At 42.4% G+C, this 27,917-nt stretch overlaps 1 protein-coding gene across 2 annotated transcripts in view; it reads right to left on the bottom strand.

The window, feature by feature from the left end:
- Nucleotides 1–16,077: 16,077 nt before the first annotated feature.
- cpne9 (copine family member IX) overlaps nucleotides 16,078–27,917 on the bottom strand; it is a 227,939-nt gene continuing 216,099 nt past the window's right edge. Inside the window, exons 19-20 of one of the 2 annotated variants that reach the window (XM_034220741.1) lie at nucleotides 17,147–17,220; nucleotides 16,078–16,357 (exon numbers count right to left, since the gene is read on the bottom strand). In XM_034220741.1, coding sequence (XP_034076632.1) covers nucleotides 16,142–16,357; nucleotides 17,147–17,220 — 290 coding nt within the window. In that variant the 3' untranslated portion in view covers nucleotides 16,078–16,141. The remainder of the gene's footprint in view (nucleotides 16,358–17,146; nucleotides 17,221–27,917) is intronic. The other variant, XM_034220743.1, reaches the window with a different exon arrangement.

Raw genomic sequence — 27,917 nt, 5'->3', positions numbered from 1 at the left:
AGACATGGAAATCAGGTAATCACACCTTCCTATCGGAGTGAAATGACCCGGAAATATTTCAGTGGCAGCCATGATAAGAGCTGTTCGAATAGAGTGGTGCAGTGACGAGTCCTAAAACCCTGAAGTGAGTTAGCATTTTACCATTACTAGTTCAAACCGGAGAGACGTGATGTAAGAATTACATATTTATTGTTTACACGTCATATGAATGAAATGATTGCCATGATAATACAACAGGAGAATGTAATGGTGTTTGGCGATTAGGCCCCGGTTTGCAGGATAATCATTCAGGAGGGAAAGAACCGCTCCGATGAAATCCCCGGGGTCTAGACACTGGTGGTGGTGATGAGTAGGTGAGACCGGTCTGAAGGAGGAAGGTTTAGCTTTGTCCTGAAGGAGACAGGAGGCGAGAGGGGTGGAGGCGGGTTGCATGTGATCATCTGCAATGACAACTGACAGGGAGGAAGAGCAGGCATTTAAGGAATTTAGCATGTGCAGCGATTGGCTGCTGAGGGGTGACGCCCTCGTATTTAATGAGGGGGGAAGGGAGCCATAGAGTGACGTGTAAGTGACTCGTGTTAGGTCTTCCTTATTGAACTTGTGCTAAAGCTTTCATTTCAAACCGGAGAGACGTGATGTAAGAATTACATATTTATTGTTTACACGTCATATGAATGAAATTATTGCCACGATAATACAACAGGAGAATGTAATGGTGTTTGGCGATTAGGCCCCGGTTTGCAGGATAATCATTCAGGAGAGAAAGAACCGCTCCGATGAAATCCCCAAAACCAGTGAAGTATGAAATACTGAGATGAACTGAGTTGCTTACCTTGTGGGGTGACTGGTGATCTGGGAATGAAAGATAATAGATTAACATATGTAAGCGGCATTGGGCCGGAATCACTGCCGGAGCTTACGGGTCATGCTGAGACTCTGACTGCCGAAATCAGTGCCGGTCTTATCTGAAAACGACCTGCGGGTCGCCTGCCTGGCTAGCAGGGCTTGACTACGCCGCCCGAAGGTCGAACGGTTTTGTTTTGTAACTGACACCGAAGTGTACGGTGGCCCAACGTCCACGACACCGAAGTGTACGGTAGCCCGAAGCTACGACACCGAAGTGTACGGTGGCCTTCCGCCACGCCTGACTTCGCAGGATATATATATATTAGGGCCGGGACTCGATTAAAAAAATTAATCTAATTAATGAGAGGCTTTGTAATTAATTAATCGAAATTAATCGCATTTTTAATCACATATAAATATTTGACCTGAGAACCGTGAGAAGCAATTTTTTTCACATGGATTTTAGTATACCATTAGGCGCATTCACACCGCAGTACTTTTCCCACAAAGGTTCATGAGAACTCTTTGAACCTGGGGGTGGATTAGGCAAATGAAGCCGCTGACGTCACTTCTTCTTCTTCTGCTTTGGGTTTACTGGCAGGCCGCAAACCACTTCACGGCGTATACTGCCGCCCAAAGTCCCCGGCCGGAAGTCCCCGGAGTTGGGGACTGGCTTCAGTAGAAGCTGCTGGGACTCCCAGCAGCCTTCCGAGTAAATCGCCAGAACGCCGACACCTCCTCATCTCCACCGCTCCCATGTTTTATTTTGTGTTGCCATAAGTTAGTCTCTCTGCGTTTCTGCGCTGGGCTAATGCTAATAATGCTAATGCGAGGATAATAAAATGGCGGCTTCACAAAACTTTTTGGGAGTTTTACGGGGCGTGGTTTGCAATCCGCCCAGCCAATCAGAAATATAGCTCTTTTCTCACAAGAGAGCCGTACGAAAGTCCCTACTTTCGTGGGGGTAAAAAGGTTCTCATGAACTAATTTTAGTACCGGCTCTTTTTGGTGTGAACGCGATAAAAAACGTCCACGCTAGCTTCCACGCTAGCTGCTATATGTTTTGCATTGAGGTGATACTTGAGGCTTGATGTGCTGCGGTGGTATGCGAATTCCTTTTTGCATAATTTGCACACAACCGTGCTCTTATCGACGCTTCCATCCGTCCGTTTTTTAAAACAACATTTCCCACTGTTGTTCACTGTGGTTTGTTGTTGTCTGAAGTCATGAACGTTAGTTGGTGCTCCAGTATAATCGGTACGCCTGAAACTCATCCAGTGAGAAACGTTCCGCGTTGCAAAAATAAGTGCGATTAAAATGCGTTAATTTTTTTAACGCGTTAATTTTTGTGTAATTAATTAATCTTAATTAACGCGTTAAAGTCCCGGCCCTAATATATATATATATATATTTTTTTATTTTTCTTCTTTACTCTTTCTTTATTTTTATTTTTATTTTTCTTTGTTTTGTAACTGACACCGAAGTGTACGGTGGCCTTCAGCCACGCCTGACTTCGCAGGATATATCTTTATCTTTTCCTTCTTTACTCTTTTCCTCTTTCTTTATTTCCTTTGTTTTGTAACTGACACCGAAGTGTACGGTGGCCTTCAGCCACGCCTGACTTCGCAGGATATATCTGTATCTTTTCCTTCTTTACTCTTTTCCTCTTTCTTTATTTCCTTTGTTTTGTAACTGACACCGAAGTGTACGGTGGCCCGAGTCCACGCCTGACTTCGCAGGATATATCTTTTTCTTTTTCTTTTCCTTCTTTACTTTTTCCTCTTTCTTTATTTCCTTTGTTTTGTAACTAACACCGAAGTGTACGGTGGCCCGGAGCCACGACACCGAAGTGACTTTGCAGGATATACATTTTACACTGACACATTTGAGCAAGGGCCTGGGATTTGGATACCTGTGTCCAGGAGATGAAGCCCGTTACGTGTAGGTGCGCGTGAGACGAGACGTTATTCCCTGTGGGCGGGGCCCGCGGACTAGGACGGGAATGCAGTTTGAATATCAGGTACCTTAGTGAGACATGTATACTTATGAATGTGTTTATGAGCCACCACCAGTTATATGCATAGATACCATAGTTAGGGTCTGAGAGATCTTTGGGAAGCCCGTACGGCGCTGATGTCCGGACGAATGAAGGTTGTGAAGGCGGAGGAGGACCACCGTTCTAGTTGTTGTAGGGATGAGGTAGAGAGACCTTGATTAGCAGCAGAGGTGGCTGCACCTATCCTGAAGGAATGCCCCGGGTATGATATGGGTGATAGGCTGGATTTAGTGAGAACTTGCTTGAGGTAAAAATTGACGGGGCCATGACCCTGCGAACCACTCTCCCTGGAAGAAACCCCCAAAACCCATGGATGGGCGGCATCCGTGAAGAACCTCATTGAGTCAGAGGAACGCACGAGGCCATCGTAAAAGAAAGTAACTCCGTTCCAGTGGGCGAGCAGGAGGGACCAGAACCGAAGGTCTGAGCGGCAGCCTTCGTCTAAGAAAACGCAGTCATGGAGGTTATCGACCGCTGATGCTGCGTCCAGGAGGCGGGAGATGAACGAGCGCCCCTGGGGGATGACGTGCATGGCGAAGTTGAGGTGTCCGAGAAGGGAGAGCAACTGTTGTTTTGTGATAACTTGTTGCTCGCAGTATGACTTGGTGATGTCCCGGATGCGCTGCAATTTGTCGGAGGGGAGAGACGCCTTCATGTCTATGGAGTCGAGGATGATGCCTAAGAACTCTAAGCGTGTGTCGGGACCTAACGTTTTCTCTTTGGAGAGAGGGACACCTCACTCCTGAAGCAGTGTTTAAGCTTGGCCAGTGAGATCCCTGAGCTGTCCTGTGGCGGGTTTATGGGGAGGAAGTCGTCCGGTAGGTGAAGGACGGAGGGGATTCTGACGATGTTCAGCAGGATCCAATAGAGCGCTTCCGAGAAGGAATTGAAGATGCGGGGGCTGCTTCTGCACCCGAAGGTCAGGCGAACGGCGAGAACTGATCTGGAGGGATGATGCTATTGACGCTGCAGAATGGGCCGGAGCAGGGAGCGGACAGATCGAAAATCAGCCTTTTATTTACGTGTGGCTATTCCGATGGGATTTGAACGGAACACTGAGAAGGGGGAGGAGCTAAAAGGACCAATTATATATCCTTTGAGAAGTTCTTTGTCGATGAGCTGGGAAACTATGTTGGGTTCTTTAGCAGCTGACTGTAAGTTTCTTGCTACGAAAGTCACTGTGGGAGATGGGAGGACCCCTACCCTGAAGCCTTGGGAGAGCCCTGACAGGAGATAGTCAACAAACACGGAATCTGTAGATAGCGCAGCTGCTAGCTGAGGGATGTTAATGGGAGTGGAGGGGTGATATTCCAGAATGTTTTTAGTTATTTATTTATTTTTTGATGTTTCTGGCGCAGAGCCACTGTGACGGCCCGTCCACACGGTGGCGTGCGTTACAGCTTCCAAACGCTTCTGCCCATTCACTTTGAATGGGGTGACGTCACTTTTAGCAGAACTGTATTTTGGGAAGCGACGTGGAGCGTTTGCTGGCGTTGCTCGCTTCAAAAAGTTGAGCAATGTTCAACTTTTGGCGCCTCGGCAGAAGCGTCAGCCAATGAAATCCTGTTTATGCAAATCTGCCAGTACAAGCGCTAGCCAATCAGTCCGCGTGTATGCTGGGAGAGACTACGCAGGTAATTCCTCATATTCCAAAAATTTGAGGGAAAATTCATTATAGCGGTAGTGAATCACCCGGTGCTGTATGATCAGTCTCTGTTCATCTACCGGGATACAAACCAGAGGAGCGAGGCATGGAGGGAAGCAGTGGGTGAAACTGGTAGGTTTTCGCCTGTTGGGGATTTTTTTCTTTTTTTTTCTTACAGTTTACTTAGTTTTAACATTGCTATTGCTTTGTGTTGGGGGCAAGAGATTCATGTGATTGGTTGTTGCTGCTGTGCGGACCAGTAGCGTAGGCAGAAATGTACTTTAGGGTGGGCCTGTAAAAATATAGGGTGGGCCAGATTTTTCTTCTGCGCATCAGAAACTAACCACAATCCCGCCGGTACCGGTGGCAGATTACTTTTAGAATACTTCCTTTCTTCTCTTTCCTCTTCTTTTTTTTATCTTTTTCTTCTTTCCTCCTCTTCTTTTTATCTTATACTTTCTTTTCCATAACAGATGGGTATGTTTTGGTGAACGGGAGACACGTATTTTACTGTTTTAATGGCTTATGAAGAGCACAAACACAACATTTTAGTGTCATTCTGGACAGCTCTCTCATCTGCACCGCACATAAAAAGAAAAACTCACCCAGACTGCATTCTTTGTACTGTCTTAAAACCTTTCCTTGGAAAAGTTTATGCATTGTAAGGTGTCCTTGGGTGCTTTGAAAGGCGCCCCTAAATAGAATGCATTATCATTATTATTTATTATCTGAAACGATGTAATAACTTTTAAAACTTTTCCCAGTTACTTGCCCCATGCATTCGGCAGCAGCAGGCCATTCAGTTAGATTTGATCCCGTTATAAATGTAATCATTTCGACAATAAATAAATGCTACATAAACGTTATCTTGCACATTTTGTCTAAACATCTCCGTTTCTACCTTCCAATATGTTTTGAAAGAGAACTCTCTCTCTCTCTCTCATCTGCGTGCGGGGCGGGGCCTCACGGACACGCTGCATCTCTCGCTCGCAGATACGCTGCAGCGCTGTGCACACGGTTCTGCCGGTAATGAATATTACATATTGTGAGGAAACTTTCCACCAATAATTCCAATAAGTATTCACTTTAGGTTTACGAAAGTAACTGCACTCTGATTACTCGTTTTTCAAATGTAACACCAGCTGAATATACTGATTTTTTTCCTTTTTCTTCTGATTACGTAACACCGTTACATGTATTCCGTTACAACCCAACCCTGTGTAAGGGTGAGTGCAAACATTTTCGTTAAAACTAGTACCTGAGTGCAACGGAAGTTGATGCTCCTGTGGCGGAGTCTTCCAGAGCCTGGAGGCGAGCATCGATAGCCATCATGGAGCTAGCCAGGGATTGCAGGGAGCCGGCCGCGCTACTCTCCATAAGGGGTGTGACACTCCCTGCCTGGCGAGCCTGAGAAGGGGTGGATTTTTGGAGGGGGACGTGATCCTGGAGGGCTCGACTTCCTGCCCTTTTTTTTACCTCCGCGGCTGCGGCCTCGTCCTGCTCTCTGGGGAGCTGACTGGAGCTGCTGCCCCGGACTGGGGAGCTACGCTGGAGACCTGGTCCGAGAGCTCTCGCAGCTAAGAGAGAGTGAGGCCTGGGGCTGTGGGAAAGCCCTGCTGCAGGAGCCGGGCAATGAGGAAGTCTGCCTCTGTTGATAAGCCGCTGTGGGGAGCCGAACCGGGATCGGAGACTTCCAGAGAAGGTTCGTGTTCCGAATTGTCCGAGTTGGACATCTTGAGCTAGTTGTTTCTTACGGTTTTTCTCACGAGAAGGAGTATTGTATTGCAACTACCATTGCGTGTGATCATCTGCAATGACAACTGACAGGGAGGAAGAGCAGGCATTTAAGGAATTTAGCATGTGCAGCGATTGGCTGCTGAGGGGTGACGCCCTCGTATTTAATGAGGGGGGAAGGGAGCCATAGAGTGACGTGTAAGTGACTCGTGTTAGGTCTTCCTTATTGAACTTGCGCTAAAGCTTTCATTTCCCTCGTCTCAGAGCCAATGGGATTTCTCCATAGGATTTTGGAAAATAGCTCGAAATAAGGTCTGTGGTTGACACAAATTTAAGAGACGGATCACATTTTGTCCTACGACATTAAATACATCAGCCGTGACCCCACTGGGGATTTTTTAAGAGTTTACGTGTCTGAAAAACGATGGTTGTTACCAAGTGGCAGAATAGGACAACAGAAGTTGTCGAGGACATTGTACGTCATTACACCGAACACGTAAACACTCCCGCTAAGTTTGTTTTCCCTGTTCTGCTTGAAAGCAAGTACCTGCGCTCTCGCAAACTGTTAAAACAAACGCTTCAACTCGTACAATTTTGAATCTGTATTTTTGAATATCGATCTTAAGTTGGCGTGACGTTGAAGTCGTGCTGCTGTACTCGGCTGTAGTTCGTTTATAGCATAACGTTAGCATTTTTCTTCTGGCGATTAGATTTATGATTAGAAAATTATAAAAGTAGGGTAGACATGTGGATATTATCCGGCTGAACAAAACGTGCATTTATCAAACAGGTTCGTTTTCCACCGACCTTATTTCGAGCTATTTTCCAAAATCCTATGGAGAAATCCCATTGCTTTTTTGTGGAGGGAACCAATGCCCAGTTTACTTCCAGGTAAATACGTAATCCCTGCACCATTCTATTCTCTAGTCTAGAATATGATAGGAAAGGAGGTTTGAAACTTCCTTTATAACCTCCTTTAGTTTAGGAAACACTGGACCTCCCTTTACGAAAGGAAAGGAGAAAATGCTGTCCCACAATACCTTGCAGCCTCAACATTTACCGTGACACAACATTTGTCCGTTAACGGAAACAACCGATTATGATCGAGAAATTATATAATGAAAGTTACGGTGCTTGTTAAGCATTTTAAAATGTATGTGGTAAGTTGGCAAAGGGCTTTGTTTTAAACGTTCATCACTATAATAATCAAAAGGAGAAATATGAACATTAGTTTTTACTGAAATGATCTAATAAAGTCAACATTTCACAGTGTTTACGGAGCTGTGTGGGGGTTGTTCAACTTTTAAAAGATGTTTAATGGAGATATACACAGTGATAGATGTTAACCTGTTAAAGGTAGGGTATGTAAGAATGGAGAAACCAGCTCGAGTGCGCTAGAATTTGAAAGTACGCAGCCGAAAAAATTCTGCCCCTTCCTTCAGACTTCCTTACAGAGCCCCTCCTCCAACACACACACACGCGCACATGACCAATGAGGGCATGAGATAAGTTTGTGCACAGATGGATGGCTGACAGGCAGGTAGGCCATCCAGTTACTTTAGCCGGGCCGGCTCAGATGATTGGTCTACTCACGGTAGAAACACTCCACCACTTATCGGATCTGCACAAACAAGACATCAGCTAGCAAACTGAGATTCCAGAAATATAAGTATCATCACTGAGCGACCAGAACTCGCGGCGTGGGATACAAACCCAGACATCACACAACGTAGCTTTACGGAGCAAACACGCGAATAGTCTTACCTTTGCTGTTGTTCTGATCAAAAGTTGTGTTCAATGGCATCAAAACGATAAAAACGCTGCTGAAGGTTAATCCAATGGTTAATCCAATGTGTCTGTGTCACTTTGAAATGATTTCTGATAATCCATCTACATATTTACTAGTTTGAGTCTAGGTTTTAGTTTTCAGAGCGTAACATAGCTTTCGACTGCGTGCGCGTCACTCTCATTCCTCAATGGTAACGTGTGTGTGTGTATGTGGAAATTCCCCTTGGCTCAAGTAATGTTTTTCTTTTGGACGGACACTATAATTTACATTGTTTTACTATGTTCAATCTGAATTTACTTTAAAATAAACAAATTCTATATTGATTCTGACTCTTCTACATCCAACTCACAGGTTTATCATTGATTTGAGAAAAAAGATTATTCATTTACCCATTTTAGAAGTGTAGTTATGGTCATTTGTTCTGGGCATGTCATTTTCGAGCATGAGGCCTGAAAAACAGGCTTGGGGCTTAACAGGTTAAGGACTAACACGTTTATAATAAATACATTTCTATTTATTTTAAGATCTTTTCATACAATCATACGTATTGGGATCATTTGTATTCATGTGAAGGAGGGAGAGGGTGACAAGCATGAGTTTCACTTTACTTTCTTATTTCACTTCCAACTTTGGTCATGAAGAATTTGTTTCTCTGTTGTCCACATTCATAAAGCATAAAACAACACCATCAGTCTACTGCACGCGCCTTCTGTGATTGGGCAGAGGGATCCAGGGATCCGCTGCAGGGTTTACACAGCATGCCAAAGGCTGCCTTCAGGGACATCATGGAAATGCTATGGTCACGAGTAAGAAAGCAAACCATTGCAATCTACTGTACGTATGTTAATCAATGGATTCCCAATTGTTTTTTTTACTTTGCCATGTTGAAGAATAAAATAAATGTATTCTTAGGTTAACATACACACTAACACAAGTAAAAAAGCCCTGCGATAAAACAATGTATTTTCCATGAAGAATCTTGTGCTTTATCCATCTTTCTTAAATGAACAATATACTTACATGATGTAGGGTGAGTTGCCCTAATGTGGGACACGCCCTAATGTGGGACACCTAAACTCAAATGGGTTAACACAAGCTGTGATGTCATGCGATCAAAATCACATGACTTCTCAAATGTCCAATCACAGATGAGGGTGGAAAAACCTTTAAACAGGAAGTATCCTGCGTGAAGACCACCCAAAGGTCAGTGACATAGTGTTTTGACAAATGTAATGTTAAGGTTTTAAATTTCGTATAAATAAAGCAATCTTGCAAGTTTTTATCAGGATGTGTTTATGATATGTTTGTTCATCAGAACATATTATAATATGGTGTAAATATACTCTATATTTTTAATTTCAATCAAATGTTCCATCGTCCCACTTTAGGAAACATGTTTCGCAAAGTGGGACAGTATGATTTGCCTAATGTGGGACAGGTCTAAAAGGGGCATGGATTGTGCAAGAGCAATGGTTATTTACAGGGTTTTAGTCTTCTAATGCATTCTCTTAGATATTTAAGGTGAAGGGCAAATCATATTAAATAATTGGGGGTGGCTGCATCTCTGTTAAAATGGTATGACAAAGTCAGGGATAATGTTAGGGATAAATGTCTAAAAGAGTTTAAAAGATGGCATTTAATTTAAGCCCAAATATTCATAGTAATTTCATAAATCCTTCCAACACACAATGTAAAAAATAGCCTAAGTTAAGAAAGGAGAGAGGAGTTTATTAATGATTTGTTATTGGTTTTGAGCATATTCTAATGGCTTTTTGATTATTGAAATATATACAGTTCTGTTTCATGAGTGTTGAGAGCTGTATCCATACATCTCTTAATTGTGCCCGGTGCACCAGATTGATGCCTTTAACTTCAATTTAAAGAAAAACATCTTCTGTTGTAAAAACAATAACATTATAAATAGTAACATAGCTGAACATGGTATTGCACATTTAGCTTTGAGTGTTACTGACCTGAGATGTTTTTATTACATGAATTAAGGTGACTGAGGCTTTTTAACATAGACTTTTCAGTGTCCCACATTTTGCACAGAACTGTCCCACATTAGGAAATGCAGATTGTCTGAGACAACTTGGCACTAAGAGTACTAATATGTCTACCATTTCTTTTATGAGTGTAATATCTTCATTTTCTCTTTTGGTTTGATTAGGACACATCCTGGGGATTTCAGAATGGTACTGGATTTTTGATTTATGGTATTGGCTTCATATCGCAATATATTCCCGAAGTCTGAAATGCAAAAAATGTCCCACATTAGGGTAATTCACCCTATTAACAATATATTCTAATGTTCACTGCACCAGTAACACGGGATTCCCTCAAAGGGAAATGAGGAACATTTTCCTCAAGATTTAAGAATAAATCATCTATTGAAAACAATGTTTTCTGTATCTGCGTCATATTATGTCACTCACATGTAAGATTGAATTCTCCGGCCGTTTCTCAATCGCGAGTACACATGCTGCAGAGCAACTATTTGAAGTATACTACGTCATAGAGTGGCGCAGAATGCTAGGCATTTAACCATGGCTGCAGTCGAATAGTCCAAAAATCAGCTCCTAAGTTCTAAGTTCTATTCCTTGACCTCTGAGTGAAACGTCACGGGGTTAAGGGATAGTGGATAGGAGAATTCAAAAGGACTTAGGAGAAGAGACTGCGGTACTTTAGAGAATCCGAATGCACTTTCACTATCCGACGTGTTTATGATGCGCCAGCGGACGTCATGAATGTGCGTCTGCTGCTGTGGGGAAACTATGGAAACTACAGTTTTCTATACAGCGGACTACAACATGGATGTTTAATAAGAACGAGGGACTACTGTAAACTCATCTAGAGACTCTGCACCGTGCTCTGATGCTGTTGCTTTATGCTTTATGAACGTGGACAACAGAGAAACATATTCTTCAGGACCAAAGTTGGAATTGAAATAAAAAAGGAAAGTGAAACTTATGCTCGTCACCCTCTCCCTCCGGTCCACATTAATACAAATGATCCCAATACGTATGATTGATGAAAATATCTTAAAATCAATACAAATGTATTTATTATAAACGTTAGTCCTTAACATCTATCACTGTGTATATCACCATTCAAACATCTTTTAAAAGTTGAACAAACCCCACACAGCTCAGTGAAGACTGTGAAATGTTGACTTTATTTGATCATTTCAGTAAAAACTAACGTTCATATTTCTCTTTTTGATTATAATACTGATGAACGTTCAAAACAAAGCACTTTGGCAACTTACCACATACGTTTTAAAATGCTTAATAAGCACCGTAACTTTCATGATATAATTTCTCGGTCATAATCGGTTGTTTCCGTGAACGGCCGACTGTTGAGTGACAGCAAATGCTGCGGCTGCAATGCATTGTGGGGCAGCATTTCTCCTCTCCTTTCGGTTAGGGAGGTCCAGTGGTTCCTAAGCTAAAGGAGGTTATAAAGGAAGTTTGAAACCTCCTTTCCTTTCATTTGGAGAATTGGAACGGCACTTATCATGGCTGCCAGTGAGGGACTTCCGGGTCATTTCACTCCGTTAGGAAGGTTCCTAAGCTAAATGGACTATTGGACTTCAGCCCGGTACTTTAGAGAATACGACTGCACTTTCACTATCCGACGTGTTTATGATGCTCCAGCGGACGTCATGAATGTGCGTCTGCTGCTGTGGGGAAACTATGGAAACTACAGGCTGAAGTCCAATAGTCCATTTAGCTTAGGAACCTTCCTAACCAAGTGAAATGACCCGGAAGTACGTCACTGGCAGCCATGATAAATGCCGTTCCAATTCTCCAAATGAAAGGAAAGGTGGTTTCAACGTTAACAACGTTAAAAGACAGCAGAGCAGTGGGAGCCGGTTGGTCAATCCCTGACCCGTATTGCGCATGGGCAGATCTGAGATCCAGTAGAAATTATAAAAAAATAAAAGTCTGCTACTTATTGTTCTACTTGGCCAAAATAGAGTCAAAGAGTGTATGAGAGTGAGTGTGTTAATTAATATATTTGGCAGTTTGGAGTAAGTCTGTAGATTTGTGTGTGTGTGTTTCATGTATATGCTTCTCACGATAATTAATTTTGTTGGATACATTTTCCCGGAAATGATTGCAATAAACGATAATATTGTCGGCACCGTTGTATGACCATTTTAGATCACTGACATAATGATAATATATAATAATAATTCAAGTACATCCTTTCAAACTGCTAGTCACATCCTCATGTAAATGGCAATTTATCGAGTTCATTTTTATTTATCGTACGATAAGTCAACTAATTGCTTATCGCGACAGGCACACAATAAAACAGTGGAAACAAACATGTGTTTGACTTTCATTAGTGAATGAAACTGTGTGCCCTTTATAGTCTGTGTCCAATATTGTGTATTTGTATATATTGTATATATATCCTATATATATGCTAAGGTCCCGCTGCTGACACGATAGCAGTCATTTAGTGCGCATATGTGTAATTAAACCCATGATATCAAAATCTCACTCCAGCCAGGGACCCAAAGTTGGCAACCCTGCAGTAACGTTCATGCCTGTCTTCATAACTGAGCTAATACTGGATTCACATGTATTCCTGCCAGTCTTTGGCCCAGAACAAACAGTCTCTCCCTGCCGCCATCTAGTGGGCAAAATAAATCCCTGCACTGTGTTCCAAGAAATGAATGTATTAGTAAAATGGGACCCGTTTTAGTAATGCATAATTGCTTTTATTTAAAATTTAAATGTGAAGCCAAAACTTAGAAAGTCAACGTTTCATTTCCCAGTCAGTGTTTTTTATGTATTTCCACTGAGTGGCAGTGTGCTACAAAAAACGTTAAAGAGATCTCCATCTGCATCCTGCGAGAAAATAATGGTTACATCTCTTCACCACACTCAGTCATATAGCTGGAGCTACTTCTGTCCCAAATAGTAACTCTCAGAGGCAAAGCTTTGATAATCACCCTGCTGTGTACGTGACCAATACGTGTTTTACTATTGCTAAAAGTGGAATTTGTAATTTTATCAAATTGATGACTGTTCCAGCCATTCTTCATTTATAGAATAAAGAGATAGTAAATAAATTGCCTAACACATGATTTATCATAATATTATATGACACACAACTGTTTTTAAATGTTCATTTGATGCATGCTAAAGTAAAAATATAACTCTGAAACAGACACTTGTTTTACTCCTTATGACACATGGCCATACCTTAATGGCTGGACACACTCAAGCTGTCATCTCCAACCATTTGGTTAATTTAATTAAACAAAAATAATTAAAGGAAAGAATGCAATCTAAATAGAGTGAGTGAAAGATTACAGATGAGTTTTAAACAATATCTTTATTTGGTTTCTAAGCAAAAACTAGAAAACATTGACAAATCTAACTCATTTCTGACCAACACTAATGGTGACAAAAATAACATCTACATATTTAGAGAATAAGAGAAGAACAAAACAGAAGGGAGGCAGACTTTACAAAATATTCTGTGCAGTACTTTAGATGTATTTACATGTTAGGCTGTTTGAACACAATGGGGAGAAGTAGCATGTTGTCTGTCCCTCTGTTTAATAAACTAATACTGTACACACTGTATATAACATGCTCCATACAAAAGAGTCCAATACGCTTTGTGACTTTGGGTTGGTGTGAACCATAACACATGCATGCATATATCAAACACTGTGATACAAATATATCCTACTGTTCATCTGTCTCCATGATCATATTGGCAGTCCTTTAAAGGGCCCATGTCATGCTTTTCTGGTTATTACCCGTCCCCTTGTTATGAAGCTTTCTATGCATGTAAACGGTCTGCAGAGTCACAAACCCTCAAAGTGCACCCTGTAGCGAGTAAAACTCTAACACAGAAAAGACCAGTCTATGCTGCCCCAGAACGCCTCGTTGGACATTTATCTTTTTCCATTGTCTTCTTCCTGGGTACAGTGACATGCCCATACCCAAATGGACCCAATGGTCCAAATGGATCAATCCACGGACTCCCTCACACACTCAATCTTTTCTCAGCTGCAGCTCCGCCGATTTCTCCTCCCTGAGACGGGTCACACACACAAACTCCCAGCCAGGCTGCGGGTGTGTGTGTGTGTTCGGGCTGGTTTCACTGTGTCTCGCTGTCTCGCAGACGGCCACTGGGCTCACAGGGGGGGGGGGGGGGGGGCAGGAGCTCCAACAAGCCGTTTAGGACAGGGAGTGAACACACATACTATACAGAGAAACCAATGAGAGTTTGGAACATTGAACAATGTAAATCTATTCTAGTAGACCTCAACAATGGAACTATGATCAGTAGAGATGGCCATGACATGGGACCTTTAAGCATCCTGCACTAACTACAGAAACAGAACTCTCCTCTGTAGTTTGAAGTCATTTTTGGATATGAATAGAAATACAGAACATCATTGGCAGCATATTAGCCAAATAAGCATGCAAGTAACATAGATGTAATGTTTTGTCATATAAAAATAGAGTTCTCCATCACCCATTCCTGTTAGGATAATGACAGAAATAAGGCCACATATCCGTTTCCTTTCTGATACAATAGCTAAATATCCTGACAAATCTTGCTGACTAGGTTTGTAATTATTAGCTTTAGAGACCTCCAAAACTTTCATTTTTTTGTAATTCTGCCTAGCCAATTACCACGGGTCAGATATAAAGGTTATTTGTGTAGGAACAGAGAGCCTGTTAAAGCCAAATGATTTTGGGGTTCTGCTGAAACACTGGTTCATTTTTGCTTTAATCCTCATTTAACACAATAAAAGGATAATACAAAATTAAACCAATTTGTCAGCATTCACTTACTACAGTAGCTGAAGCGGCTACCTACCACAGCTCTCATCACTCCTTCTGTCGGTGTCTTCCCTGCAGTACAAAATGAAAGGTGACACTTTCACACATTGTCTGCTACATATCTGAACTGTGGAATGTGCATTAACCCACTTTAAACAGGCACAGCTTCAGAAGCAGAGGCATTGTTCACCACCAGCGCGGCAATAGTCTGTGCCTCACTAAATGGTAGATGTTACGCTGGCTGGAGGGAAGGTGGGCTGGCAGTGCACGGTATGTTCCGGTCTGTTCTCCATCCCCACACCATTTCATGGCAATATTTCTTTCATGCCCTGCGCGTCCAAGTGGGATTATTTTCGATGTTCTGGCGCCCAGTCTCTAAAAGTTGACCTCGAAATGCAGGACATTCTGCATCCCTTTACATATTAAAACATTTTGTAGCATAGATAAATATGCAGCATGTTCATGAAGCAGTGAAAAGAAGCGGTCAGATACCACAACAGCTCCTCTGTTTCAGACCCTCTGTTTTACTGTTACCGTCTTTGCCCTGAGAATAAACTAATGAGGAGAGGACCCCTGCCCACTGCTGTCTTTCTTCACAACTGATGAGCTCAACTGGTAGCCCCCCTCAGGATTCATCTCACAACGGACCCTCTCTCCCTGTGAGCAGGAACTGAAGACTGACATCTGCAGGAGGAGTTGTGATAACAAAAAGCTCTGTAGTTTTGAATATTAGAAATGTATTTGATGACTGAGGGAAAAGTTTACTACATTTGAATCCTTTGATATAAATGCAGTTTGTGTGTAATTGCAGAGTTATGTGTTTCACCTGCGTTCGGATTGGTGCTGACAAAGTCAGAACCTCCAATGGTAAACTGATCAGAAGAGCATTTGCTATGAGTCCAGTTGGAGGAATCCTCCACACCAACACTTTTGGTGGTTGTCTTCTTCCAATTATGATCTTCAAAATCCTGAACCATTTCCTGTCAACAACCCTGAAACCATGCAACACACACACACACACACACACACACACACACACACACACACACACACACACACACACACACACACACACACACACACACACACACACACACACACACACACACACACACACAGACAGACAGACAGACAGACAGACAGACACACACAGAGACAGACAGACAGACAGAGAGACAGACAGACAGCCACACACACACACACACACACACACACACACACACACACACAACCTGTGAATCTGCTGGCTCTCAGGCGTGCGCTTTGCTCTGCTTGGAGGCGGGGGTGCTGGTGGACATGGAGGGTGGGTCTGAGGCGGCGGGCAGGGGGGGCCGGGGCTCCAGCCCCCGGCTCTTCATGAAGGACAGCAGCTGCTCGGGGATCTCTGCCAGGACGTCTTTAGCCAGCCGGGCCATGCTCAGGACCGAGTTCCCCGAGCGGTCCATGTAGTCCCGGAAAGGGACAAACTGGAAAGAAGGGACACTGGTTGATTGACAGGTGACCATTTTAGAATGAAATTAAACAAAAAGCTGGGTAAAAATATAGGGAAAATAATATTATATAAATGTTATACTAAAGATGATATGGGGTCATGTTTGCAGAGGATATGGAGTCACATTCAGATTGATATTGGGGAGGAAGGGAAATATAAATATGAATACATTATTATTTTTTAAACACCAGCCTGTAACGAAAGTTAAATTAAGATAATATTTATACAAACACAATAAGTTAAAGTAAGTTTATAATAAAAAGATGAACTAAAACAAATCTATTTTAAAGAAAAATAAGAAGTTTGAGTAAAATGTTCAATAAAAGATACACTTAAATATAATAAAATCAAAACATTTATATAAACATTAGAGGATAAAGTAAACATTTGTATATTGTCCTACGATATATAACGTGTATATTACAAAAATATACAGTGTATCAGCTATTAGGACATTAATGATGAATTGTACATAAAAGGGTTTGGCTGCTGATGCCTGAGAAAGGATGAGAGCACTTTGATGGAAAGACTGACTGACTGAATGATTTACATTTCTTAAATGTGTGTATTTCACCAACAATATTTATTATTTTATTCTACTTTTTTAACAAAAAATACAAAAAAAGAATACAAATATTTAGCTTTAAACTCAAAGTGTCTTTTTGTGTGACCATGAGCAGGGTCGGACCAGAGGCTTCTTTATGCAGCTGTGCTAACATCTGTAATAAGGGCCTGTCTTAGGTCAGGGTGCATGTGGACTCACCTGGACGATGTCTCTCTCAGCGGAGCGCCCCCTGGAGGACACTCTCACCTCGTCTCCATCCAGCTCCTCCATCGCTGCAGACAACACAGAGCATTTCACTGTTATTCATTCATTCACAGTATTCATGTCATACTTGTGTTATTCAGTATTCTATATATTCTTAGTAGTAAATACACATTTAATTTATAAAGAACCTGTTAATGTGTGTATTGTCTGTGAAGTAAATCATCCGCTGTTCACCAAGTCAACTCCAATTATGGATTATGAGACTATAATATTAAACTATCATATTCTCTCTCTGATTAGACAGTGGAGCCCCGACCTGATAAACTTTATATTACCGTAATTTATTAAAAGTTAAACTTTCAGTTTTGCCAAAGTAGAGTGTTGTTACCATAGACTGTTACTCAATTAATTAATTAATTATTACATTTGCAAGCCATACACTACACCAAACACCCTGCATTTGCTTTACTGAACAAATTACACATATATATGTATTGTAGGAGCCATGAAACGTATATAGTAATGCGTTTTGTTTTAATAAAAGATTTGATCACTATTGATTGGTTAGCTTGGGTCACATGGATATGGGCGGCACTCATTATAATCCTGTTCACCTGCGTGAGGTGTGTGTGTGTGTGGAAGAGAGGGTGACACAGGGGCCGTTTCTCAATGTGGAGGAGGCTTGCTTGGTAGCACATGTATGCTGGGCATTTAAACAGTCCTTTGGCGCCACTCGATGGCGTAGTATGCTTGAAATAGTGGCTCTGGAGCAGCTTTACTCGACATTGAGAAACGGCCAAGGTCGTTGTACTTTTTGATGACCGCAAGTTTAATGATTGCTTTGATTACTATAACAATGTATATGTCCAAGGAAAATAAGTTGATCATCCCAGATTTCATTAAACTACATTATTTTTCAACAGCGTTTTTGATCTCGGCAAGTAATTTTTGTAGCGTGTCACACAATGTCAAACAGGCCCGGCCTCAGCCTCTCAGCGACTTTGTTTGTTTCCTGCTGTCACTATATGTATATTATAAGTACCAAAGTGTCACACATACAAAACTGAAATATATTTAAAAAACATTTAGTCTGATTGAATATTGCAATATTCATATGCAGATCACTCAATCCTGATGTTAAACTGAAGGATTAAACTACTACTTATTACTATATTGTAAAGTAATTACTTTGTATTAATAACAAATCACAAGCAATATGGGAGGCTTCTTTGATTGATTCTAGCTCTGTCCATTCATTTGGTATTTTCTTGTATTACTCTTTTAGCCTGTGTGTGAGCAGCATGCAGATCTCCTGTCAGTACACAGAGCCCTCCATTGTTTTAATCTGGACTACTTTCCCTTCCTGGTTCATTACGTCTCAGAGGAGAGCCACAACAAACACATGATTTATTGATGAATTTATTTCCTCTTCACGAATCCTCTGAACAATAAGTGAAGTAACTCTCCACTGCTTTTAGACTGACACTACGTTTTCTTTGTTGGCATGCACACGCTGACTTCAGAGCCAATGCTTTTGTCTTATCTCGGGTGAGTTGCCAAAGGAGTAAACTTATAACAATTCCATGCATCCCTTTAGGAAGGAGTAGAGAATAGAAATGATCTGCATTATTAACATTTGTCTTCAGGAACAAGGATTGTGCATTCAAATACATCAATCTAAAAAAGAGAAGAGATCTCCAGTCCTTATTATTATTATTATTATCTGTATTATTATTATTATCTTGTTATAATAATACAAGATAATAATCTAGCACAAAATGGCTTGTTCCACAGAATCCACACAAGCCATTTTGTGTGCGTGCACGAGAGAGAGAGCGCACCGGTACGGGAGATCGTTGTTGTTAGCTTCTGGTGCTAGCGAGCTACGCTAACGGATATAATGAGCTTTTTCAACAACAAGGTGGAGGAGAGTCCTCTCCTGTCAGACTTTGATTTTTTTTTTTAAAGGAATGCTCACATTCATATAGATGTATTTTAATAAATGTTAACTTGGCCCATTACGTGACTATTTGTGTTGGGGGTGCCCGACTTTTGTAGAAGGTGTATCAACAAAATGACAGTGCATACATTGTTTGAGATATATTTCGAACTCAGACTTAATTTTAAGGACATTTTGGCCAGGGGTGTGTGGTTAAAACGTAGCAGCCTGCGGTCACTCCAGAAGGCAGCGGGACGTTTAACTCACAGCCTCTGCAGCACCAGCGCGCAAAGAGCTGTGCCTTTTACGCACCGCCTACACTGTGTTTACCTTCATTAGAACAGCTAAAGAGCGACCGCAGGCTGCTACGTTTTAACCACACACACACACACACACACACACACACACACACACACACACACACACACACACACACACACACACACACACACACACACACACACACACACACACACACACACACACATCGAACTGCCCGATTACTCCCCCTTTTATTAGTTTTATGAAGGAGATGTCCGGTCACCAGTGTGCATGATGTGAGTCTGTTTGTGCTCTGCTCAGCTCCGCTCTGTGTGTGTGTGTGTGTGTTCAGTGTTGGGACGTAACGCGTTACAAAAGTAACGGCGTTACAAAAGTAACGGCGTTACAGTAATGTATTACTTTTTGCTGTAACGAAGTAATGACGCATTACTAATGACATTTGGGTAATATACTACCCGTTACAATTCTCAGTAATGCAGTTACAACACATTTTAACCCGAAATTACATTATTTTTTAGAGAATTTACATCGCAAGACATTCCGACACCAGAGAAAAATTGTGCGGGTAGATTAGTAAACCTGGTGTTTACCCTTCAGGCTCCTCAAGATCCCTCCGCTTCGCATCGGGTTCCCTGATCCGCCTGTCAGGTGTTCTTTTCCCCATAATGACCACCTCGCACATTATCCCGCTTATTACACAGCCATATACCAAACAAACTACAGAGCCCATTCCGTGTTCATGTTATTGTTTACTTCCTGTCTTCTTCTGGTGATTTATCTGACGTCCAGCGCTCCGTCTTTTAACCTCTTTTCCTTTCTCTTTCTTGATCCTCCTTAGCAACCTTCATTATAGTCCTTGACAGTGGTCTGTACTACTGTATTAACAACGTGTCACATGTTAAAGCGCAAACAGACGCTTAAAGTTACATTTTCTTCTATGTTGCTCCTCCTCTGAAGTTAAAACTAGTGCTGTCAAGTGATTACAAATATTAATCTAATTAATTACATGCTTTGTGATTAATTAATCTAAATTAATCGTATAAGCAATTTAAGCATTTCAAAATATTCAAATGGCCCGCACCTGTTTTATAGGGAAACAAACACACCGGACACCAGTGTTGGGCAAGTTACTTCCAAAATGTAATACAGTAGTGTAGTGATCACTTATTTATAACATAATTCACTCATGGAACTACAGGTTGGGGGTATTGTTTCCGCACAGACACACATGTTTACTGTACCTACTGTGTGCCCTCCTTTCTCTTCTCCCCTTCTCGGACTGCAACCGGACAACATGTGCTTTTCTGCTGCTCAATAAATCCAACTTTGCACCTTCGATGCACCGCCTCCGACTCCCTTCTCCCGGCACTACACTGGTGACCCTGACTTAAGTCTCACAGAAGTTTCCGAGACTGGACCGAACATGGCTAGAAACGCTGTTTTTCTCAAACTGCTGGAGATTTTTGGAGACATCCGTGGCTGTCACGTGCAAACGGATTGAGGCTCGGTGCGCCCTCCGTGGAATGGCCGAGGACGTCGCTCGCCATTCCCACATCGTTTCGGCACTGGGAGACAGCAAGCCTTCCGACCATATGGAGACGATACACGACCTGCTAGGTACGGAAGAGCCCGATTTATTTTTCATGGAACTGTTTCTTCGGGACATGCGGCTGCACTCGCTAACACGGCTAGTGTGGAGCCCCGCGCTTTAGCCGAAGAAGCTGACCGGTTCTTCCTGGCCGCCCGGCGATTTACCCCTGAGGTGCTGGCCCCTACACGCAGCGGCATCTTCCCTGGTAGAGGCACGCCGCCTAGCAGAGGCTCCGGGGCCGACGACATCGACTAACGGCTATCAGCTAACGGCTAACAACGTCTAACAGCTAACAACGACAGCTACCGGCTAACAACGGCTAACAGCTAATGGCTAACAACGACGGCTAACAACGGCTAACAGCTAACGATGACTAACAGCTAACAGCTTACGACGATAGCTAACTGCTAGCAGCTAACGACGACTGACGGCTAACGGCTAGCAGCTAACGGCTGACCGCTTCCATATGTTAACATCTGACTGTTAACCCTTTTTGGTGGTGCCGGAGGGGAGGTTCGACCAAGCCTGGTTGACCTCGTGTGGATCCTCTCACAATTTCGCCCACCTGTTTTTGATCGTGGACAGGACGAACCTTTTGAGCTTTTTCTGGTGCCTGAGAGGAGGTTCGATCAGACGGTCGACCTCGTGTGGACACTCTCGCTTTTTCACCACCTCGACGGCGGTTTCGGACGTCGTCCACGTTTTCATCGCCGCCTGGGTGGCGCACTTCTGGACCCTGTCTGGCCTCTCCCCTATCGCCTCGACAGTTTCGGACGTCGCCCATGCTTTCATCGGCCCATGGGTGGCACGCTTCGGGACCCTGTCTGGCCTCTTCCCTCGCCTTGGCAGGGGGAACCGCTCATTCCTCCCGGGAACTTCGTGCCTGCGGCCGGGCTGCGCTCTTTCCTGCTGGGGGCCACCGGGATATTCACGCCCGTTCTCACGTCGTGGCTCAGCGACCCAGCTTTCTACGGCTGGCGGATGTGGTCTTCGTTCGCCTCAACGCCTACCGAGGCCCCCCTGCGGCCCCCTTACGACGGCCCGTTCCATGGCCCGGCCCTCACCTGCAACCCTACCCTCCTCGGCCCCTGTGGTGCTTCCTCCAGGACACGAGGATTGTGCCATGTTTGAATTCTGGGGGGGCTTGTGTAGTGATCACTTATTTATAACGTAATTCACTCATGGAATTACAGGTTGGGGGTATTGTTTCCGCACGGACACACATGTTTACTGTACCTCCTGTGTGCCCTCCTTTCTCTTCTCCCTTTCTCTTCCCGGACTGCAACCGGACAACATGTGCTTTTCTGCTGCTCAATAAATCCAATTTTGCAGAGACCATCAGAGACCCTCAGAGAACCTCAGAGACCCCAAGAGACCCTCAGAAAATCTCAGAGCAGACCACAGACAGGGGGCTGGTCCCTGTGCAGCACAGCAGGAGACACTCACCAGCTCATTAGAGCCTATGTAGGCCACAGGAAGGAAGGAGATGTTACCAAGTTCTGCATCTCTCTATTTATAGTTTTTAACAACAAAATGATGCAAAATGAGCAAGTGACAAACAATCTGATAGTCCCAAGAGAGACCCTTCTCTTATTTGTGTTTAAAGAGAAAGAAGAGGAAATTATGCTGATGGGAGACTGCTGAGGCTCTGCATGGACTCAGACAGGCAGATGGTGGTCTGGGAAACAGGGGGGGACAGGAAGAGGAGGGCAACAGAGGAAGAGAAAGGAACGGAGGAAGATAGGTGAACATATGAGAAGAAAGGCAATAGGAGGAGGAGAAGGGAAAAAGAGGGGAAAAGAGGAACAGAAATCACTTGACATGCTTATGTAAGAGAGGAAGATAAATAGAATGAGACAGAAGGTGTATCAACGTGGGACTAAAGGAGGGTAAATGTGTGTGGGGGGGCACAGAGCCACAGAGCTCCTGATGATCCACACACACACACACACACACACACACACACACACACACACACACACACACACACACACACACACACACACACACACACACACACACACACACACACACACACACACACACACACACGTGTTCAGTCCATGTTTGCAGAGGAAATGGAGTCACATTCAGCTAGATATTGATGAAGAAGGGACATATAAATACATTATTATTTTTTAAACACCAGCCTGTGAGCATCAGACTGACAGTGTGGTTTCATCCACATCAGCACATTGTTTCGCCCATGTGTTTCCAAGACCAACAAGATCATTACAATTCAGTCAATTCTCAATTCAAAGTAAAACAATACGATTGAAAAAATCGAAAAAAACTAATATGAAGTATAAGACAAAAGATTTGACGTTTTTGAACGATATTTGAAATAATACATCTGGACCAATCTGTTCACTGTGCCATCTAGATTTAGCGTATTAGAAAGCTCACATTTGCTTATTAGCCATAAACACAGAGTACAGCTAGTGGGAAAACTGTCAGATATGCAGGTAATAAAGACAAACAATATATATTTGTATCTTATTATGGTATATGATCAAAAGTTACTCCAATTCAAACAGAGGGGAACATAACCATCCGAACCAAGTTTAATGGCAAACCAAAGACACTCTTTCACTAGCATACATTTTAGAAGTTATTTTAGTTACCTACAAAGTACATGCTCTGACTCTGAGATTTGTTTTATCTCTTCACGTCCCACTGGCCCTGTGAGATCCTCAAGCTGGGGTGCAGGGGTCTCTTGGTGGAAGACTAAGGGGACAGAAGTTCTGATACTAGAGCCCCGGCATTAGAATACCCTGCTCAGGATATACAGCAGACAAGTCTGTGGCTTCTTTTGAATCTGAGCTCAAATCTTATTGCACTGCCTGCCCTGATTTCACCCTGAGTTTGATTATTTTTAACGGGTCTGACATTTGAATTTTTTATTTGCATGTTGCTCATTAATGCTTTGTTTTTTTATATTTGTTTATGTGAACCACTAATGTTAACCTCATGGTGGTGCTAGAGGAGTCATTACAATGCATCGTCTGACCCAGGGATTTCTCACCTAAAAAGTTTTTCCTCTCAGGAGATGTTTCCCAAGATTAGTGAAAGCTTTGACCTGCTAGACTAGAGGAAAGCCAGGATTATCCCCTCTGGGTGCTATTAAATCTTTATAGAACTTCATGGTTATCCACACATTAGTCCTTCAGACATCTCGGTCTGGACCAAAGTGGTGAACAGAATGAGAAACAGGGAGAAGCGTTCCCTTAACAAGTTAAGCCCCAAGCCTGTTTTTCAGGTCTCAGGCTCGAAAATGACATTCCCAGAACAAATGACCATATCTTCCCTTCTAAAAGGGGTAAATTAATACTCTTTTTTCTCAAAGCAATGATAAACCTGTGAGTTGGATGTAGAAAAGTCAGAATCAATATAGATGTTTTTTATTTTAATGTAAATTATAGTTTCCGTCCAAAAAAAAACCATTACTTATAGTGAAAACCAGTGCTTGAATTGGGCCGGTACTCACCGGTACGCAGTACCAGGACTTCTGATTTTGACCAATCTGCGTACCGTTACTTCATACTGTGTACCAGCACCTCATGACGCATCTAAGTACGCTGCACGTACTCAGGGACGAGGAGTCATTTAACCAGTCGCCAGTAGGAGTCAGGCTTTAGCCATATCCGCTGCCTTTCATACTTTTTTTAAGTACAGTGAGCCTTTCTAAAATATAGAGAGGCGAAGTCCCGCCCATCAACTTCCGGTCCATGGGACCTTATTTCGGAAAAAATTATGTATTGAAGTCAATGGAGAGAGAAAGATTATCTTTCGATCCCGTTTGAATTGTGCCACGAATTACACACACGATGTTTGTCAATCTTAAAAAATAATTTCCATGTCAAAAAAGTCACAGTTTGTCGTAAAACTGTTAAAATATAAGACTATGAAAAATACGCAACTAGAAAGACTACAAATCCCAGAGTCCCGGTCCCTCATGCAGGCACTTACAGAACCGACTAACTCCCCTTGTGTGTATGTACAGCTCTCAACATGCCCAGACTTGTAGTGATTTTCACCTCTTTTAATACTTTCCGCCTCATTCTGAAAGAAAGAAGTGAGATGTTCCAACGTGACGGCCGTCTTGGTGTGTGGTGCGAGACGGGAGATGTAGTTCATTGAGCGGTTTCACACTAAAAATGTGTTACTTCACAGTTTTACGATACATTTTTATTTTTTTTTACTTGCAAAATTATCGTTTAAATTGAGAAACATCATATGTGTAATTCGTGGCACAATTCAAACGGGATCGAAAGATAATCTTTCTCTCGCCATTGACTTCAATAAGGTCCCATGGAGGTCCCCCGGAAAGGGAGGGACTTCGCCTCTCTATACAGTAAAGAGACAAACCCACCAGCATTATAGGATATACTACTATATGACCTGATACAGGCACATGTATAGGCTACGTCATGTTCTCTATGAGAGCCCCGGACACCTCCCTGATTAGTCGTGGAAAAACATGCAATTTCTGAACGTTACAGTAAATATTCTGTTTAAACAAAAAAATGTCAATGTCTGTTAAAGTTTTTTTGTTTTTCTTTTGAATTACTGAATCAAGGATATGAGGATAAGGATAGAGGGAGTCGTATGTTGTACAGATTGTAAAGACCGTTGAGCCAAATTCTTGTTTTTGGGCTGTATAAATAAAATTGACTTGAAACAGTTGCTGATTTAGAGTACTGGCACCTTTTTTATTCCAATTCAAGCACTGCTGAAAACCACCCTTGAATCATGGGATAGTAGACTAAAAGCTTTAGGAATCCAAACGATAACATATAATAAGCACCCTGTATCAAGAGTGATGCAAAACAAGTGAAATGTGACCTTTTTAGAGAGGTTTAGAAGGGAAAAAAACACTTCTGGGGTCATTTGGATGGATTTGCCATATCTCTGGAACCCATCGGTCGATTTTGATGTTTGACATCTCTTTTTAACTGTTAGAGCCAATAGAATCAAGAGGGAAGTCCTAAATCCATCTAAACATTACCATTGGTGAATGCGCAGCCAGCAAGCCCAAAACCGGAAGCTCTCATACACTCTCGTAGCTCTCATAGCAACTATATATAAATATGATGATGGGTTATCAGTAATCCTTTCAAAGTGACACAGAGACATTGGATTAACCTTCAGCAGCGCTTGAACAATCCATTGAACAATTGAACATTGAACAATCTTTTGATCAGAAAACAGCAAAGGTAAGACGTATTGGCCGTTTTGGCCCCGTAAAGCTAAGTTGTGTGTTGTCTGGTTTCACCTTCGCTGCCCTGAGTTTTTCTTTCATATGATATCTTGTTTGTGCAGAACCGATGAAGTGTAACATATTTCTACCGTGAGTTCTGTGCTAAGTGCGTCAGCATCTTTTCGCTTAGTGCTAATTCAGAGGCTTGGTAATACCCTTGTGTTTCGTTTAGCTAAAAATGGTTAATATTGTCTGATAGCTGAGTTTCTTCCCGTTAAGTGGGTATGACACATTCATCGTTTGTTAAATGTTAAGAAGCCCTGAGACACAGTTTCTTGCAAGATGTTGCGTTTTGCCCCTGGTATAGCTGCTGTGTGTGTGTGTGTGTGTGTGTGTGTGTGTGTGTGTGTGTGTGTGTGTGTGTGTGTGTGGTGTGTGTGGTGTGTGTGTGTGTGTGTGTGGTGTTGGTGGAGTGTGTGTGTGTGTGTGTGTGTAGTGTGTGTGTGTGTGTGTGAGTGTGTGTGTGTGTGTTTGTGTGGTGTGGTGTGTGTGTGTGTTGGTGTGGTGTGTGTTGTGTGTGTTTGTGTGTGTGTGTGTGTTGTGTGTGGTGTGTGTTGTGTGTGCGGTGTGTGTGTGTTGGTGTGTGTGTGTGTCTTTGTGTGTGTGTGTGTGGTGTTGTGGTGGCGTGTGAGGGGGGGGTGGTGTGTGTGTGTGTGTGGTGTGTGTGTGGGTGTGTGTGTGTGTGTGTGTGTGTGTGTGTGTGTGTGCTGTGTTGTGTGTGTGTGGTGTGTGTTGTGTGTGTGTGTGTGTGTGTGTGTGTGTGTGTGTGTGTTGTGTGTGCTCACTGGTGCTGCTTTCACAGTAGAGATGGTACCAGGGGCCACAACAATACCCCTGACACTTGTTCTTGACATCAAGTCATCTTTTGAGCTGTGATTACTGAATCAACTCATAGGATCAAACTTGTGTTTAAGATAGGAGTGAAGTGAGATGGACAATACATGTTTACCTGTTAACTTTGGGCTCCTCATCTTTGCATTTATCTATAGGGCAGGGCTTCATTTATTTTGGAGAGATGATTATCATAGCCACTGACTAAAACAATCTGAGTTGGGTTGAAGGTGTTTCTGATCATCTTATTTTCTGTTTGGTTCTCTTTTACAAACTAAGTCTTTATTATAATGGATGTGGATTTTTTACATACATGATTACTTTACCACAAAGAATGAATGACTATTATTGAGTTGAAAATGATCTAGAAGAGAGTATTAGCAAACATTGATTATAAATGTTGTCTATATTGTCGGTTATTAAGACAACATGTGTCAGTGGTTGTGTAAGTACATTTATATTTGTGCATTGGTTATGAAACCCCAATCATGTCTTGGGTCAATTAAAACAATTTGAACAGAATAAGAGGGTTAATGGAGGTCTATGGAACAGAGGAAGAGGATAAAAGGCTTTCACGCACGCATGCGTAGCAGGAAGTGCATGATAAAGTGATATTAATGAAAATATGTACTATTGCTATGCTTGGGTGTTTTCAAGCATTTGAGGTTCAAACACTTTCTGGTGCTGTAATTGGATGTTTATTATTCCTCAATTGAACAATGATAATTCCCTACAGGGATTAATGAAAGGGTTACACACATCTAAACGTTTATTTTCACATATGTATCCTAAAACATATGTGAAGGTAGGAAGAAACAAGCGACAACAGAATTGCTTGCAATTCTGAGTGACATGTGCACTT

This window comes from Gymnodraco acuticeps, unplaced genomic scaffold (genome assembly GCF_902827175.1).
Source record: "Gymnodraco acuticeps unplaced genomic scaffold, fGymAcu1.1, whole genome shotgun sequence".
NCBI classification, from domain to species: Eukaryota; Metazoa; Chordata; class Actinopteri; order Perciformes; family Bathydraconidae; genus Gymnodraco; species Gymnodraco acuticeps.
The sequence above is the reverse complement of the archived record's forward strand: the minus strand, read 5'-3'. Positions and strand labels throughout refer to the sequence as shown.